The sequence below is a fragment of the Nematolebias whitei genome, chromosome 6 (genome assembly GCF_014905685.2).
Source record: "Nematolebias whitei isolate Nwh7 chromosome 6, NemWhi1, whole genome shotgun sequence".
Taxonomy (NCBI): domain Eukaryota; kingdom Metazoa; phylum Chordata; class Actinopteri; order Cyprinodontiformes; family Rivulidae; genus Nematolebias; species Nematolebias whitei.
In genome coordinates, this window is record NC_056503.1 from 35949745 (window position 1) to 35966550 (window position 16806).

At 38.9% G+C, this 16806-nt stretch overlaps 1 protein-coding gene across 1 annotated transcript in view; it reads left to right on the forward strand.

Annotated features, from left to right (window-relative positions):
- The window catches only part of igsf9ba (immunoglobulin superfamily, member 9Ba), a 111150-nt gene that overhangs the window by 79862 nt on the left and 14482 nt on the right, over positions 1-16806 (forward strand). Inside the window, exons 7-14 of the mRNA XM_037677582.1 lie at positions 2516-2661; positions 6270-6412; positions 7773-7913; positions 8004-8123; positions 8222-8372; positions 10167-10290; positions 12563-12738; positions 15635-15861. Coding sequence (XP_037533510.1) covers positions 2516-2661; positions 6270-6412; positions 7773-7913; positions 8004-8123; positions 8222-8372; positions 10167-10290; positions 12563-12738; positions 15635-15861 — 1228 coding nt within the window. The remainder of the gene's footprint in view (positions 1-2515; positions 2662-6269; positions 6413-7772; positions 7914-8003; positions 8124-8221; positions 8373-10166; positions 10291-12562; positions 12739-15634; positions 15862-16806) is intronic.

Sequence of the window (16806 nt, forward strand, 5' to 3'; positions counted from 1 at the left end):
ACACACACACACACACACACACACACACACACACACACATATATATATATATATATATATATATATATATATATATATATACATACATACACACACACATATACAGTATATACAAACCGGATTCCAAAAAAGTTAGGGCACTAAACAAATTGTGAATTAAAACTGAATGTGGATGTGCAAACATCTAATATTTTATTCAGAATAGAACAGAAATCACAGATCAAAAGTTTAAACTGAGAGAATGTATCATTTTAAGGGAAAAATCTTTTTCCAAATTTCATGGCGTCAACAAATCCCAAAAAGTTGGGACAAGTCCATTTTTACCACTGTGTGGCATCCCCCCTTCTTCTTACAACACTTAACAGACGTCTGGGGACAGAGGAGACCAGTTTCTCAAGTTTAGAGATAGGAATGCTCTCCCATTCATGTCTAATACAGGCATCTAACTGTTCAATCGTCTTGGGCCTTCTTTGTCGCACCTTCCTCTTTATGATGCACCAAATGTTCTCTATAGGTGAAAGATCTGGACTGCAGGCTGGCCATTTCAGTACCCGGATCCTTCTCCTACGTAGCCATGATGTTGTTATTGCTGCTGAATGTGGTCTGGCATTATCTTGTTGAAAAATGCAGGGTCTTCCCTGAAAGAGATGACGTCTAGATGGGATCATATGTTGTTTTAGAACCTGAACATAGTTCTCTGCATTAATGGTGCCTTTCCAGACATGCAAGCTGCCCATGCCACAAGCTCTCATGCAACCCCAAACCATCAGTGATGCAGGCTTCTGAACGGAGCGTTGATAACTTGGGCTATCCTTGTCCTCTCTGGTCCGGATGACATGGCGTCCCAGTGTTCCATAAAGAACTTCAAATCGTGACTCATCTGACCACAGAACAGTCTTCCATTTTGCCACACTCCATTTTAAGTGACCCCTGGCCCAGTGCAAACGTCTGAGCTTGTGGAGCTTGCTTAGAAATGGCTTCCTCTTTGCACTGTAGCGTTTCAGCTGGCAACAGCGGATGGCACAGTGGATTGTGTTCACTGACAATGCTTTCTGGAAGTATTCCTGAGCCCATTCTGTTATTTCCTTGACAGTGGCATTCCTGTTTGAGGGCAGTGACGTTTAAGGGCCCGGAGATCACGAGCATCCAGTAGAGTTTTACGGCCTTGACCCTTACGCACAGTGATTGTTCCAGATTCTTTGAATCTTTTGATGATGTTATGCATGGTTGATGATGATAACTTAAAAGTCTTTGCAATTTTACGCTGGGTAACACCATTCTGGTATTGCTGCACTATCTTTCTGCACAACAATGGTGGAATTGGTGATCCTCTTACCATCTTGGCTTCTGGGAGACACTGACACTCTGAGAAGCTCTTTTTATACCCAGTCATGTTGTCAATTGACCTAATTAGTGTTAATTGGTCTTCCAGCTGTTCGTTATATGCACAATTTCTTTTTTCCAGTCACTTTTTGCTACTTGTCCCAACTTTTTTGGGATTTGTTGACACTGTGAAATTTTGAATCAATATATTTATCCTTTAAAATGTTACATTTACTCAGATTAAACTTTTGATCTGTCATCTATGTTATTTTACGAATAAAATATTAACATTTGCCATCTCCACATCATTGCATTCAGTTTTTATTCACAATTTGTTCCATGCTGCTGATCTCATGCTGCTGATTTATTCATGTTGCTGTGTTCATTCGTACTCATCTGCTCACACAGACTCATGTTCGTGCTGCTGTTCGGCGTATTGTTTTGTACTATTAGTGCTTATTGTATTTTTAGTTTAATGTTTTTCTTAGTTCATATCTTACATCTTATTACTGTTTTTCTTTTACATTTTATACTTTTGTTGGATGTAACTGGGACCCTGTGTACACAGTTTTGTTCTGCCACATGTGCCACATGTGGCGCAAATGACAAATAAAGAAACTTTGACTTTTGACTTTGATTAAAGGTTATTTCAACACATGCGATTGTCTCAGATGATCAGCATTTGTCATGTCACGGGAAGAGAAAACTGGTCGTTTGAGCTCTTTTTGTGTGCCAGTATAAAGTTCTGTAGTTTCCATCATGCATAGCCAGTTCTGTAAGCCATGAAGATAATCTGTAATTTGTAAAATAATAATTAGATGAGCTATGAGGAGCTAAAATATAAGATTTAAAATATGTTGTTTTCATGTGGTTTAAGGGTGTAAATGTTGAACTGCTTTGTGGACAAACACTCAAAAACCACAAGTAGTATGTTGAATTATAGAGATTTTTATGATAAAAAACATGAAGGCCATTGCATTTAACACTTTTTTTTTTTTAATCTATGGCTTTGTACTCGGTGTTCTCTGCCACTCTCTGCTGGCTGCTGTTTGACTCTCTGCTGCTCTCTTATGGCACTTTAATGCAATTTAACACACACATGAAAGAAGTAGTAGATGCATGAGCTCATTCCTGTTCCGTCGACGAGTTCCCAATAAGAACATGAGTATTTATTTTTTTTTCTTTCCCGCAGCGATCTGAAGCTCCGAGTGCGCATCCTCATCGACGGCACGCTCATCATATTCCGGGTCAAGCCGGAGGACGCCGGGAAATTCACCTGCAGTCCGAGCAACAGCCTCGGTATCTCGCCCTCAGCATCAGCCTACCTGACTGTTCAGTGTGAGTGTTACCGTGGCAACAAAGTGGAGGGGGGAGGGGCGGAGCGAGCCGTGCGGGGAGAACAGCAGCAGCAGCACGGAGGCTGTAGTTTTTGGCTGCTCCTTGATTGAAACGAGAAGAAATGGGTATGAATTTGAAGGTCAGGTGACAGAGGCAACAGCAAGCGCCCCCCCCCCCCCCCCCCCGCCCCCCCCCCCCCCCCCCCCACCAGCCCCCCAACACACACACACACAGAAACTCCTCCATTAAAGAAAAATAATAATATCAGCCTCTTTAACCATTTTCACACATTCAGTTAAATGATCCATTCTGACTCCAGTGTGCTCCTTGAACTGGTGACGTATTCAGTCATAGATGCCATTTTTCCCTTTTTTTCTGAGTGTGTATACGCATGAATCTGCCCCTCCCCCACACACACACACACACATGCACACACACACCTTACATAAAAAGATGACATTCCTCTACATCAGCAAAGAGCGAGGAGTGCCACCTCTGAACCAAACGGCGTCACGTTTTGGGTCTTTATTCCGCTTTAGGTTGATATTGCTTCCAAGTTGCTGCTGGTCATTGATTATTCTGTTACGCTGAGAGAAAGACAGAGAGAGAGACACACAGAGAGAGAGAGAGAGTGCAGCACTGCAGGCCTCAACTACAGCAGGACGGGATAAAACCAGCATCCTGAATGCAACATAAATGCAGGGCATTGCACAAGAATCATCTATTTTTGACAAACAGCTGCATTCCAATGACAAGTTCAGAGCTCCAGTTTAGAAATTGTTAAGAGGTGTAATAGTTGTCTAAATATGCTTCATTGTACATAAAGGGTTAATTTTTTACGTATAAAAGCACATTTTACAGGCTGTAAAGCTGCACTTCATCAGGCACATGCAGTGATGGAACTAAACAACTGTCCTGCTCACTGTCACCTAACCTTCTACTAATTCCCCTTTTCAGCATTTCTTTTATGTTCCCTGCATGCTTAGAAAATGTATATTATTGTGTTACCCAGGCTGGAAAATGCAAGTGGAGCTGAAACACAGATTATTTTAGTTTTGTTGCAAGAAATTGGATTTTTTTATTAAAACCTCTGATAAACAAATTACGTGTTTTTTTCTCATCTAAGACTTTGAAAATGTTGATTCTGATAGAAACCTGTAGAAGTATGTACGTTTTGTTAGCCAGGACTATTGAACTGGTGGCCCGAGGGCCACATCTGGGCTGTGGGTGAGATCTCTCCGGTCCACCGATGAGTTCATTAAAAATACAACTCGGGGTTATGTAAAGATAAGAGAAATTGCATTTCCTGCGAAAATGCAGTGTGAATGCTTAAACAGCAAACAGCCAAAATTAGCTAAAAACATGGTCACATGTAGCTGAACTAGAACAAGCCTACGTTAGCAGAAGAAAGCAGAATATATATAATAAATAAGTTTATTCATTTTTAAAAACATAACAATTATATATATATATATATTATAAATATATATTATACCTACCTACAATATGAAGTACAATCACAAATTTTAAAAAAGGCAGCAGAAAGAAGAAAATATCTTTTAATATCTGCCCCTTTTAACTAAAAAATTAATTCAAACAATAATAATCTTCAAATAACAAAAAATTATTAAATAACTCCTTCTCGAGCAACAACTCATACAAATACACATTAAGCTATTTATTATTTTTTAACAAATCAACTTTGGTCATTCTTTTAAACATACAAACATGTTTTTTTTTGTTGCAGAAATTAGCACAAAAATTTGGAAATCAGCAAAAAAAAAAAAGGCTCAAATTAGCATAGAAATTGCTGAAAAGTAGTTGAAAAAGCAGACAGAAGCTTAATCAACCAGAAGAACGTGGAAGGAGCTGAAATGAGCTGAAAAAAGTGGAATTAGCTGAAAAAGCTAAATTTAGCACAAAAACTATTATATAGTAGCCGAAATAGAAAAGGCTGAAATGATCAGAAATAACTTAAAGGAGCATAACAAATTGAAATTATATGAAAGAAGTTAATTAGGCTGAAAGTAGCAGAAATTAGCAGAAAAATGTGAATTTATCTGAAAACAGCTGAATATAGCTACAAAAATGCTAAAAAAAAGAAGCTATTTGAAAAGCTAGAACAAGCTTAAATTAGAAGAAGGAAGTGTAGAGAGAACAATCTTACTCATTTAGGCTTAAAGAAGCAGAAATGAGCACAAAAGTGGAAATTATTTGAAAAAAGCTGAAATTAACAACAAACAGTTGAAATGAAGCTAAAAAAGCTGAAAGAAGCTTAAATTACCAGAAGGAAGTGGAGAGAGCACATTTTTGCTGAATTATGCTGAAAGAAGTTTAAATAAGTGCAAAAAATGTGGAATTATCTGAAAAATCTAAAATTAGCATAAAAACAGCTGAATACTAGCTGACATAGCAGAAAAAGCTGAAACGTACATAAATGAGCTGTAAAAAGCAGAAATAAGTTAGAAGAAGCACAAAAATATTCTAGTTAGCGGGAAAAATCTGAAAGGATCACAAAAAAAATCTGTAAAAATGTCTGAAAATATAATAATAATGATAATAATAATAATATACAGTAATAATGTGTTATGTGTTGTCATCATTGGATGTTCCCATACAATGGTGAAATCGGCTCTCTTCTTTTAACCCATCCACCCCCAGGTGGTGCAGTGGGCAGCTATTGAAAGCACCTGGGGAGCAATTGGGAGTAAACGTCACCACTGCAGTGCTCCCTAAAACAAAAAAAAGAGGAAAATTGATAAAACCCTCAATTAGTGGTCTTTTGGAGATGATTTACAATTGTGCTTCCTTGTGTTCTCCTTCAGGTACCGTATTTTCCGGTGTATTAGTCGCTCCGGAGTATAAGTCACATCAGTCAAAAAAAGCATCATGAAGAGGAAAAAAACATATATACAGCTGTAAATATCTTCAGTGTATAAGTCACATTTATTAGGCGTCACCGCTGAAACGTCACGTTTATTATGCGCTTATTAAATGGTCAAAGCAGCTTCCTTTCACCTGGGCGATGCAGCACCATCCATCCATCCATCCATCGCGGCCGGAGCTGCTAGCTCCAGCGTTCCTCCGCCTGCACCAGCTGAGTGAATCGAGCGTGCATGGGAGGACTCGCTGTTGCAGTTCTTCAAAATTTAAAGCATCAGTCAAATATTTCATTATGAATATGGAAAAAAAGTATATAAGTCGCAGGACTGACAAATCTAAGCTTAAAACTGTGACGTATACGCCAGAAAATACAGCAGTTCTAAGGTTTCACTAATAATGAATTTGATCTGTGAACCACTGTACCCACTGAGCCACAGTGGTTGGAGCAGTCATCCACCAATGAGAGAGTGGGTTTGATCCCACAGTATACAGTCACATGTCAAAGTGTCTCTGGGCCAGACACTCAGTCCAACATCTGTGTGCCCCATTAACGTCTAAAGCACTGATTAGACTCTGTAGGAGGTTTGATTCAGATTAACTTTGTAGAGATGTAGTAGAGTGCTGTTGGTGGATAAATGAGGGCACAGGGTTGTGAAGCTCTACAAAGGTGCTATAAAAGTAACGTCCATTTCTTAATGAATCAATGATGTGTAACTTGTGTTCAGATCCTGCCCGAGTGATCAACATGCCTCCAGTCATCTATGTCCCACGGAAACTGCCAGGCATCATCCGCTGTCCCGTGGACGCCAACCCACCGGTGACATCCGTGAAGTGGGAGAAAGACGGCTACCCGCTCAGGGTGGAGAAGGTCAGGCTTTCATATATGAAACCGTAACACATGAGGTGGTTTAAGCCATTAAAAGTTAAAATCCTCATTTTTAACCATGTTTACTTTGATTTTTTTGATTGGCACAATAAGTTCACAAACAGCGGGTTTAACAAAAGTGATTTTTTAACTGTGAAATAACAACAAAGACAAAGAAAACATGTGCAGGCTCAAAACTGAGAATAGAACAGCTTCTTTTGCTCAACAACTCTAGTCACACGCAGCTTTGCTTGCTACTTTTATTGTTACGTCTACTTTTTTACATTTCAGGAGGAAATTATAGTAAAGCTGTGTCTCAGTTTAACTTTTCCTTAATTGATGCACTTTATTGGTCAAATCAGCTGAATTTTAAAAATCGATTTGTGGCTGCTGGAGCACGCAGAGGGAGGACTCGCTGTGCATTTCTTCAAAATTTAACAAGATAACCACTTAAAAACAATTATTAGTTTTCTCAACATTACAGCAAAGGTGTGTCTCAGTTAAACTTTTACTTTTAAATGCACTTAATGGTCAAATCAGCTGCATTTCGCCTGGGCGGTGCAGCGAAATTCAGATGACTTGACGTTTGCTCCACGAGTTCTGGAGCGAGACGAAGGTGGCTTGGTATGGCAAGCCAAGTGTGTCATTAATAGCCACTTTGACCTATTAATGAGACACTTGGCTTCCCATATTACTTGATGGCCCTCTAGTGACTTAAAATGGTAGTGTTCAATATTTTTCATGTCAGAATGAATGAAATCATTAGATCTCAGCCAAAAATTGGTTTATAAATATGGGAGAAAAAAACATTTATTAGTAGCTTTGACGTATAAGTCGCAGGACTTTCAAATTTATGCAACAAAGGTGTGACCTATATGGCAAAATTATGGTAATTGTTTCACAAACTCCCCAAATTAATTAAAAATCCTTGTTATTTTATTTCAACTATTCTCAAACTCTTTAGTCACATTATTTTTAAATAAAGTTCGGCACGGACTCTGGACAACGTTTATTGGTAAATGGACAATACTTTAATATTTGCTGTTGTATCATTTTGGGGTTGAAAATACAACACAACGCTCCTCTTCCTAACCTGCTTGTTCTGTTCTTGCTGCGGCCAGGCCTGAATGAGCCAGATCTTGAGTTGCAGCATCAAAGCACAGGGGTGGGGGTTGTAGGGGGGAACGAAGTGTGCCTGCTCGTGGCGCACTGTGACGAGAGCAGCACTTGGAAGCAGCAGGACATACACAGACAGCTAACCACAGCAGCACATACTGAAAACCTGAAGCTAAGGCATTGATAGAGGGTTTAGGAAACCAACTGAAATCAAACATTTCAGCACCCTCCTCTCCTTGTCTTATAGTATCCTGGTTGGAGCCTGATGCCAGATGGAAGTATCCGGGTGGCAGAAGCCACAGAAGACTCCCTGGGCACCTACACCTGTGTGCCTTACAACGCCCTGGGTACCATGGGCATGTCCCCCCCTGCCACTTTGGTGCTAAAGGTAGCTCACTGCTCAAGTGTTTGATGTGTGTACTGTCTAGATTCTGCCCGTTTCTAGATTATTTTTGTGTTGGTGTGTGTGTTTGTGAAGGATCCCCCTTACTTTAATGTGAGACCTGGGGGGGAGTACCGTCAGGAGGCTGGGAGAGAGCTGGTCATCCCCTGTGCTGCTTCTGGAGACCCCGATATACCCACCATCACCTGGAGAAAGGTGATGTAGATTAAAAAGAAAAAAAAGGTTTTTTATACCAGTCGTGTGTGTTTGCCCCTGCCTGACCCCCTCGCTGTATTTTTCTTTGTTAATTAAAGGTGGGGAAGCCAAGCAGGAGCAAGCACAACATCCTACCCAGTGGCAGCTTACAGTTTCTCTCCCTCAGCAAGGAGGACCATGGAGAGTGGGAGTGTGTAGCCACCAATGTGGTCACAAGCATCACTGCCAGCACACGCATCCTCGTCATCGGTACAAATAATCAGCACAGCGCGCTCAGCTCGCTTACAAATACCGACCTCTAGTTGTTATGAGTTCTCTTTAGTTCCACTTTCCTGCAGAGGACGAGTCACTGACATCACGTCAAAGTGACACTCACCTTTCAAACTCTTTTTTTTTCTCCTCTCAGTTTCCTCTTGAACATCATTAAAGTTTAATTTGACCCTATCTGTGATAGCGTAGAGCTTGTGTTATGCATTCTCGCTTTGCAGCTTTTGTCTGTTGAGTTTCTTAACTAAGGACATCTTTTTACTCATAAATTGACTGAATTATTGATAAACGCAAGCCTGAAGTTGCATATTTTCATAGATGGACTTGTTTCTGTATTTTCCAAGTAAATGTTTATATTAAAGTAGCAAAAGCAAAACTGTAGTGTTCATATATGAAAAACTAGCATTTCCCATGCCCGAGTTTAAATTTGGTTGACGTCAAAAATTTTGCATTCCAACAAAAATAAAATATGCTGCTTCTCTTCCTTTTTTACTCAGGGAGCAGTTATTGGTTAAAAAGATAAAACCATTTAGATTTGCTAGCATTTTCTGCTGCAATATGGTTGATTTTTATAATTATTGTATTTTTATTTCTGTTGGCTACCCTTCATTTACCGTACGTGCCACCGTATAAGTCGCATCAGTCCAAAAATGTCTAATAAAGTGGAAAAAACATAAATACGTTGCTTCGCCGTATTAGTCACAGCTATTATGCATCACTGCTGACCACCCAGAAACGTGGGCCGGTGCTGTGCCAAAAATCGATTGGCACTCGAATGGCGGCAGCGGGAGTGTGCACGGGAGGACTTTAACAAGAATTTAACAAGATTAACAACAATAATTTGTTTGCTCGACATTATAGTAAATGTGTGTCTCAGATGAACTTTTCTTAATAAATTCACTAATAGTCAAATCAGCTGCATTTCACCTAGGCGGCGCGGCAAAATGCAGCTGATTTGACATTTGCCCCACGAGTTCCTGAGTGAGATTAAGGTGGCTTGGTATGGCAAGCCAAGTGTCTCATTAATAGCCACTTTTACCTATTAATGAGACACTTTGCTTGCCATATTAATCGAGGGCCCTCTAGCGGCTGAAAATGGCATTCAATATTTTCCATGTCAGATTGAATGAAATCATCACATCTCAGCCAAAAATTGGATTATAAATATGGGGAAAAAACATAAATACGTCACTTCGCTGTATAAGTTGCAGGCGTGCTAATTTATGCAAAAAACTTCAATTTATACAGCAAAAATTAGGGTATTACTTACTTGATTACTATGATAACAAGGAAAGTGACCAAAGTCCCAAAGGGAACAAGATACCAAATGTCTATCTTTTAAAGTCTAGCAAAGATGTGAGCAGGTCAGGAACTCTGCTGCAGTGGTGGTTTTCCTGCTCGGTGCCAGTTGTTGTGTCACAGCTGGAGTGTGACTACCCATCAGCTGGCACAAAGTCACAAAACGGTGCAGGCAGCTGTGCTCCTCCTCAGACCCCTGTATGAGTATCTATGCTCAGATCTTTTTGTTTTTTTAATCCCACTGAGAAGCAACTGGGTTCAGGCCACACTGCACAGCTGTCAGGTGGGTGGGATGAACTGGACCTCACACTTGTAACAACCTCAGGCAACATCACATCCAGCCGGAGCTGACACACATACAGTTTCCCATTATCACAACTACTTGTTATTGTAAAGTATTTATACTAGCACCACACAAGTGTAGGTATTATTTATAAATGTGTTCTCACTCTGTTCCTGTTTCTGTTATCCTCTCAGGCACCAGCCCACATGCTCCTGGCAACATCCATGTGTTGCCCTCTACAACCTCTGCTAATGTGTCCTGGGAACCAGGTTACGATGGCGGCTTCGAACAGACTTTCTCTGTGTGGTACGGTCCAGTGTGAGTGCTCTTAGTTTCCTTCTAATCAATAGCAGCAGCTAGCTGATGTGGAAACATATTTGAAGCTAATGACCAATATCTTAACGAAAGAGGACACCCTTCACCATTGATGGAAAGAAAAATAGATTTCATTCAGGAGCTCACGGCTGAATTGTTCTAAAAAGGATTATTTTACGCATACGTCTTGGTGTACACTAGGACACCAGTGGTGTGTAGCTAAAATAACATCAGGTTCCCATTCGATCTCAACTGATTGTTTATTCTTGATGAAATTGAAATAAACATTGATCTTAAGAGTCGAGACAGGGATATCGTCCAGTTTAAGCCCTAAACGAGTAAGAACTTGAACAAAGGAACAAAATCAAAAACCTGCATAAAAGATGTTGGTTCACTTAAGATCTTTTAAATGTCAGCAGTTACGTTTTACATTTTTTTTTTTTTTTACCTTTATTCATACAGGTATTCTCATTGAGTCCCAAGGGCTCATTTTCAAGGGAGACCTGTTTTAGACTAACAACATATAGGTACAATAAACAACAATATACAACAATAAAAGCAATTAAAAACTATAGTGTTATTAAAACAATAAAATCAGGCCAAATCAAGTGCCATATAAAACAAGGTAAAATACTAAAACAAGAACACATTTGCTTGGATTTTTCCAATAACCTTATCAATTTTTTTAATCCCTTAAATCAAAGTGGACAACTTCATATTTTGGTGCAAGATGTTCCAGGTTACAGGAGCAGAGTAAGAAAAAGACTCTTTGCCAAGTTCAGTCCGCACTAAGGGAACGCTGCAGGTAATGATGGCCTGAGAATGTGCACTCTAACTGCACCGACAATGTGACGTGAGAGAACATTTAAGAAGGCAGCAGACCAAGGAGTGATTTATAGGTGTAGATGTACCAGTGTGAGAGCCTACATGTAGATAATGATGACCAACTGACCAAGGAGTACAGAGTGCAGTGATGGGTACGGTAGTTACTGTACAACCAGTAATGAACCTTAGTGCACCATGGTAGATAGCATCCAACATCTGCTTGGAGCTGGCAGGGACATTTATGTAAATAATGTTACCATAATCGATAGCTGGTATAAAAGTGGCAGCTACAAGTCGTTTCCTTGCGTTCAGAGTTACACAAGATCTAATTTTGAAAAAGAAACCCAGCTTCAATTTCAGTTTCTTTAACAGGTTTTCAATATGTGGCTTAAAAGTGGGATGTGCATCAATTAAATATTCAAAGTATTTTTTAAGAGTCCACAAACTCAATAGGAACATGATGCACCGATTTTCTGTTTGAAAACAACATCCCCTTGATTTTATCAGCATTTAGCACCAGTTTGAGATGGAACAAGTCTGACTGAATGATGTCAAATGCAGACTGTAGAAGCTGGAATACCTTGGCAACTGTGTTAGCTAGAGAATAAACAATTGTGTCGTCAGGACAGAGATGCAAGGAGGCGTCAGGAATGTTTTGCACTACATTAATTAAATACATTTTAAAGAGTGGGTCCTAAAACAGAGCCTTGTGGCACACCATTAGTGACCATTAAATAGTTAGACGCAGTACCATTGTGTTGTATGGTACCCATTACCCCCGACCTGAGAGATGGTTAGAAAACCAACCAATAGTGTGTTTTGAGAAACTGATATCTGAGAGTTTATGGTATCAGTATCTAAATGATTAATAAAGTATCCATCTATCTATATCTATCTATCTATATCTATATCTATCTCTATCTAGCTATCTATCTTAATCTTATCTATCTGAACAATAAGGCTTATATCAAATAAAGTTTTAAAATCTTTGACCCAAATGATCCACATATTGCTTTTTGAAATAATCAAACACAACTATAAACATAAATGGTATGTTTTAAGCTGTTTATTAGTTTGTAAATTAAGTTATTAAATGATGGAACTATTTACAGAATTGGTGACCTTAAAAATAGTTGGAAATCCCCTAGATTAGATTAGATTAGATTAGATTAGAGAAAACTTTATTGATCACTTGAGCAGATTCTTTCAGGTAAATTAATAAAAAATGTAGTAAATCTATGATAAATGCACTGAATACAAACAAATACTCTTACTATTATGTTTATTATGTGTATTGTTAGGCATTGAACTATAAGAAGTAAAATTTTTAAATTATCCAAAATAGTGATTAGCAAAATAATGACCTGCAGATAAGTTGTGATTAAATATAGATTTTTTTTCCTGCGCTCTCATTCTGATGTTTCTGTGTATTTTAATGTTTATTTCTCAGGTCTAAAAGAACAGACTTCGGTCCTCATGACTGGCATTCGATGCCAGTTTCTGGTGCTCAGACCTGGTTGGTGGTCCCTGGGTTGGAGCCTGGTACAGAGTACCAGTTCAGTGTGTTGGCTCAGAACAAACTGGGCACGGGCCCATTCAGTGAAGTTGTGACAGTCACCACTGCAGGTGGGTGCTGCTAATTAAAGGTTGTTCTATTCAGAAACTCTTCATGCAATTTTAAAGCATCAGGCATACTGATCAATGTTTTGCTCTCAGGTGATATTTAAAATACTGCAGACATTAATCATGTCACTTCATATTTAAATGTGTTCTCAGATTTATTGGTTTGGTTGCAATATATATTGAGAAATATATCTGGACTTTCTTTCTCCAGGTTGAAAATATTCATAGAGGAGACTACTTCAATTTAATTTTTGTCATCTCAGATGCCACCTCATTCATGCTCCACACAACACTTCAACAGCTGAGGCATTAAAACACAAACGTGAAGCTTCTTTTTGTTGATTTTAATTTGACTTTCAGTACCATCTTTACAGAAATTTTACCTCAAAACTGGTCTCTCTAGGACTGAACTCCACTTTATACAATTGGTTAAGGGACTTACTGTCAGATTGCGCACAATATGTCAAAGTTGGTCAGCATGTATCCTCCACTGTAACCATTAACATTGGGGTTCCCCAGGGATGTGTGCTTAGCCCACTATTGTCCACAATAAACAACCCTGACTGCTCAGCCTCTTATTATCATCTCATTCTAATCTCATGATTAAATTTGCAGATGACACTACACTATTGGTCTCATCACAAACAATGATGGGGTGGAATAACATCTGGCATGGTGTGAGGACCACACCCTGGCATTAATCATCAAGAAAATAAGAAATAATCTTTGATTTCAGGAAGTCAAGCCAGTTTCAAATGTACATTGATGGGGGGTGGAAGGGGTCAGCAGCTTTAAGGTGTTGGTCTCACTGTGACAGAGTATCTGTCCTCGAACTTCAACATCCCCTCTGTCATAGGAAATACCCTGAGGGCCTTCACTGCCTGAAGAAACTAAGGAGAGTTTTTCTTTCTGACTGACTAAACACTTTTCCTACTTGTGTAAATAACTCTAAAGAGAATATTTACAGTTTTTGCTCAAACTCTTACTGTTAATATCCTAAACATATGTGTGCAGTATAGACTAAAATTACTTAATGAAGCTGGAGAGCGACATGTGGTAAAGTTTCTCCTTAGATCCTAAACACAGGCATAATTTCCTGTGCACCAATCAGCCCTAACAATTAAACTTCATGCCTGATATTGTGTTGGTTTCCATGCACATTCAAAACACTCTGAACATGCTGAAGCATGAATTCTACTGGAGCTCCGAAGGTATCAGACATGAACTCATTAGCAGCAGAGCTTTTAAATCCTGTAAAATGAAGGGTGTGGTCTCTGGGTCGAACTTGTTTTCCTAGTTTACCCCTCAGATCCTCCTGTAGACTGACATCCAGAAAAGTTGGAGGCTGAGTCAAGGCCTGGATCAGAAAAATAATCTGTGTTTTATCTTGTGAAAGGATGCTAACCTGAATAAATATAGTGGAGGAGGTGTATGTTGTTGACAGCAGAACTTCAGAAACTGTTCAATGTTTGATAAGTGCCAAGAGTTTCTAGCAGAACAATCTCCTTAGCATCACAGCCTCTGCCAGCTTGACTTTGTCCTCTAGTTTATCCAGTTTCCACAAAAAGGACTAATTTATCAGCATGATTTAAAAGATAAGAGCAGGATTCATCCCTGCATATTGCCTACTTCCACTGTCTCCACTGATCCATCCAGACAGATTACAAAATCCCATAGTCTGTTGAAGTACACAATGTTCCAACACATTTTTCTTATAGCCAACATGCAGGTTTTCAGCTGTTTGGCTGTTGCCAAACATCTCTTGTCAGATTTAAATACACAGACTCCTCTTTGCTCCTCAATCATTGCTGTGACTCTGATTGACCAGTTCAGAGAGCTACAACCAACACACCACAAAACCTGCAGTTTAAGAGCAGATCAGTCATATGAGCATTAGATAGCCAAATATACTTCATCTGACTGCTCACCTGTTCTCTTACCTTTCACAAAATGTGAAAAGGGCCATAGTTACAACTAGTGTTGGTAGGTTTATTGTTGTGGCTGATTATGCATGTGCCCAAATGTTTTTATGTCTTAAAACAGAGGTCAGTGATAATTCTCACTTCAAACTTTTGAACTTGTCAGTAGTGGTACTTCCACCTATGTGTGCCCATGTAGTTCCTCTAGTATGGCAACATTCTGGAGAGGTAGAAATGCTATTTTGAAGAGCAGCTAGTCTGACAATTCATATAAATCTGCTTGATGAAACATTCAGGGACCTCGTTTATGACAGAGGGCTCAGCTTTCACACTGAAAGCTGGTGTATATATGGCAAAATTGTGTAAAACAAATTGCAGATTTTCTGAACCTTGTGCAAGCATGTTTCTTTGCACCTTACATCCGGACAAATGTGTAACTAAGCTCACATGAGACACCTCCCTGACACACATCTATGTAAATATGCAAATAGATGCAGATATGTCCTGCATGTGTGATTCTCTTCTTTGCACGATCAGAAATCATGTCTAGATGCAGGAAAATTAGGAATTTCATGAAATTCTTCTCATTGCCTCACTACTTCTAAATAAGTAGTGAAAGAAAAAACCTGATTGCCCCATGTGCACAAAAAGGAGTGTGAAGCTGCGGTTGTCAATGAATTAACTGAATTAACTGGGGCGTTGATATTTTTAAATGCTTAACAGAGAAGAAGGAATTAGCTAAATGTATATCTTAGCAGTAAATTGGAAATTAAGTATGTTGCATAAAATGTGTTTAGAACTATTGTTTTGTTTCATGCAGGAAAAAATAAAAAAAAGTACAGATTTCATGACAGATTGTCTAAAACATGATATTTTTATTATTAAGTAATTACTAACTGAGGCTTTCAAAGTTCTGACCAGATTATGCTCTCAGATTACCTCCTTTTGTTTTTCTGGTTTATGTTCCTCCTGGTCCACAGGCTCTCCCCAGGGTACCGCGGAACCGCTGGTGCTTCTTACTCCACCACGATGCCTCACAGCCAATCGCACGCAGCACGGTGTCCTCCTCACGTGGCTCCCTCCAGGCAACCACTCCTCACCCATCGACAGATACATCATGGAGTTCCGCCTCGGGGAGAGGTGGGAGGTTCTGGATGACCTGATCCCATCCACCGAAACCGAGCTCATAGCAAGAGACCTGGTTCAGGTCAGATTAATAAATATCACTTGTCTGTTCAGGATTTGTTGGATTAAATCCTTTAAGAGAAACTTGCAGCAGATGTTGTGGCAAAGTTTGACTGACTGATAGAGACTGACTGCAGGCGTCTCAACTGATTTCTCTTTAGGAGCTACAACTGACAGATGCAAAAAAAACAAAAAACTTTTTCTAAATTTTGGTTGAAATAAAAAAAAATGACTGCGTGCTAAAGTACTTTAAAATCAAACCTCTGTTTACATGTTGATGAGCAGTAAAATAAGCAGAACATACATCTCTGGAGAACACACTTTTATTATATATTTGATGTAATTTATAAACACTTCAAAGATACTACAAATTGGCAAGTCTCTCAGCCATTAGACATAATGCATTCACAGACTGCAGAAAAACTTATTTATTTGTTTATAACAAATTAACTATGTTGCAGAAAAACTTATTTATATATAGCAAATTAACTGTGTTGTGTTCAGGCTCCTAAAAAAATTCTGAATGCCCATCACAAGTTAAGCTGGTCGAGAGGAAAATGATCTAAATCCAGTTATCCGTCCGTCCCTAATAACTGACCGCAAAGTTAAATTTCAAGTTCTTTATAAACAAAAACTGGAGTCAAACTGTTAAATATTTGACTTGGCCTGTTCACAGTCCGCATTTTATCTTGTAAACAACATTCACAAATAAAGTTTGGACTTTTGAATGAATTAAGAAACCTTCATAACTGTAATAAAGTTAGATTACTAAAACAACAGTAACATAAATAATAATAAAAGATCTTGCTTGCCATCATACCAATAATAGTTTAATAACTGTCATGTGCTGTATGTTGTTATTGTTATAGTCCAAATGTGACAAGAAAACCACCATGACTAAATAAAATACACAAACAAGAGTATTTGTTTACATGAGTACACTAACAAGAGCATTTGTTTACATGAG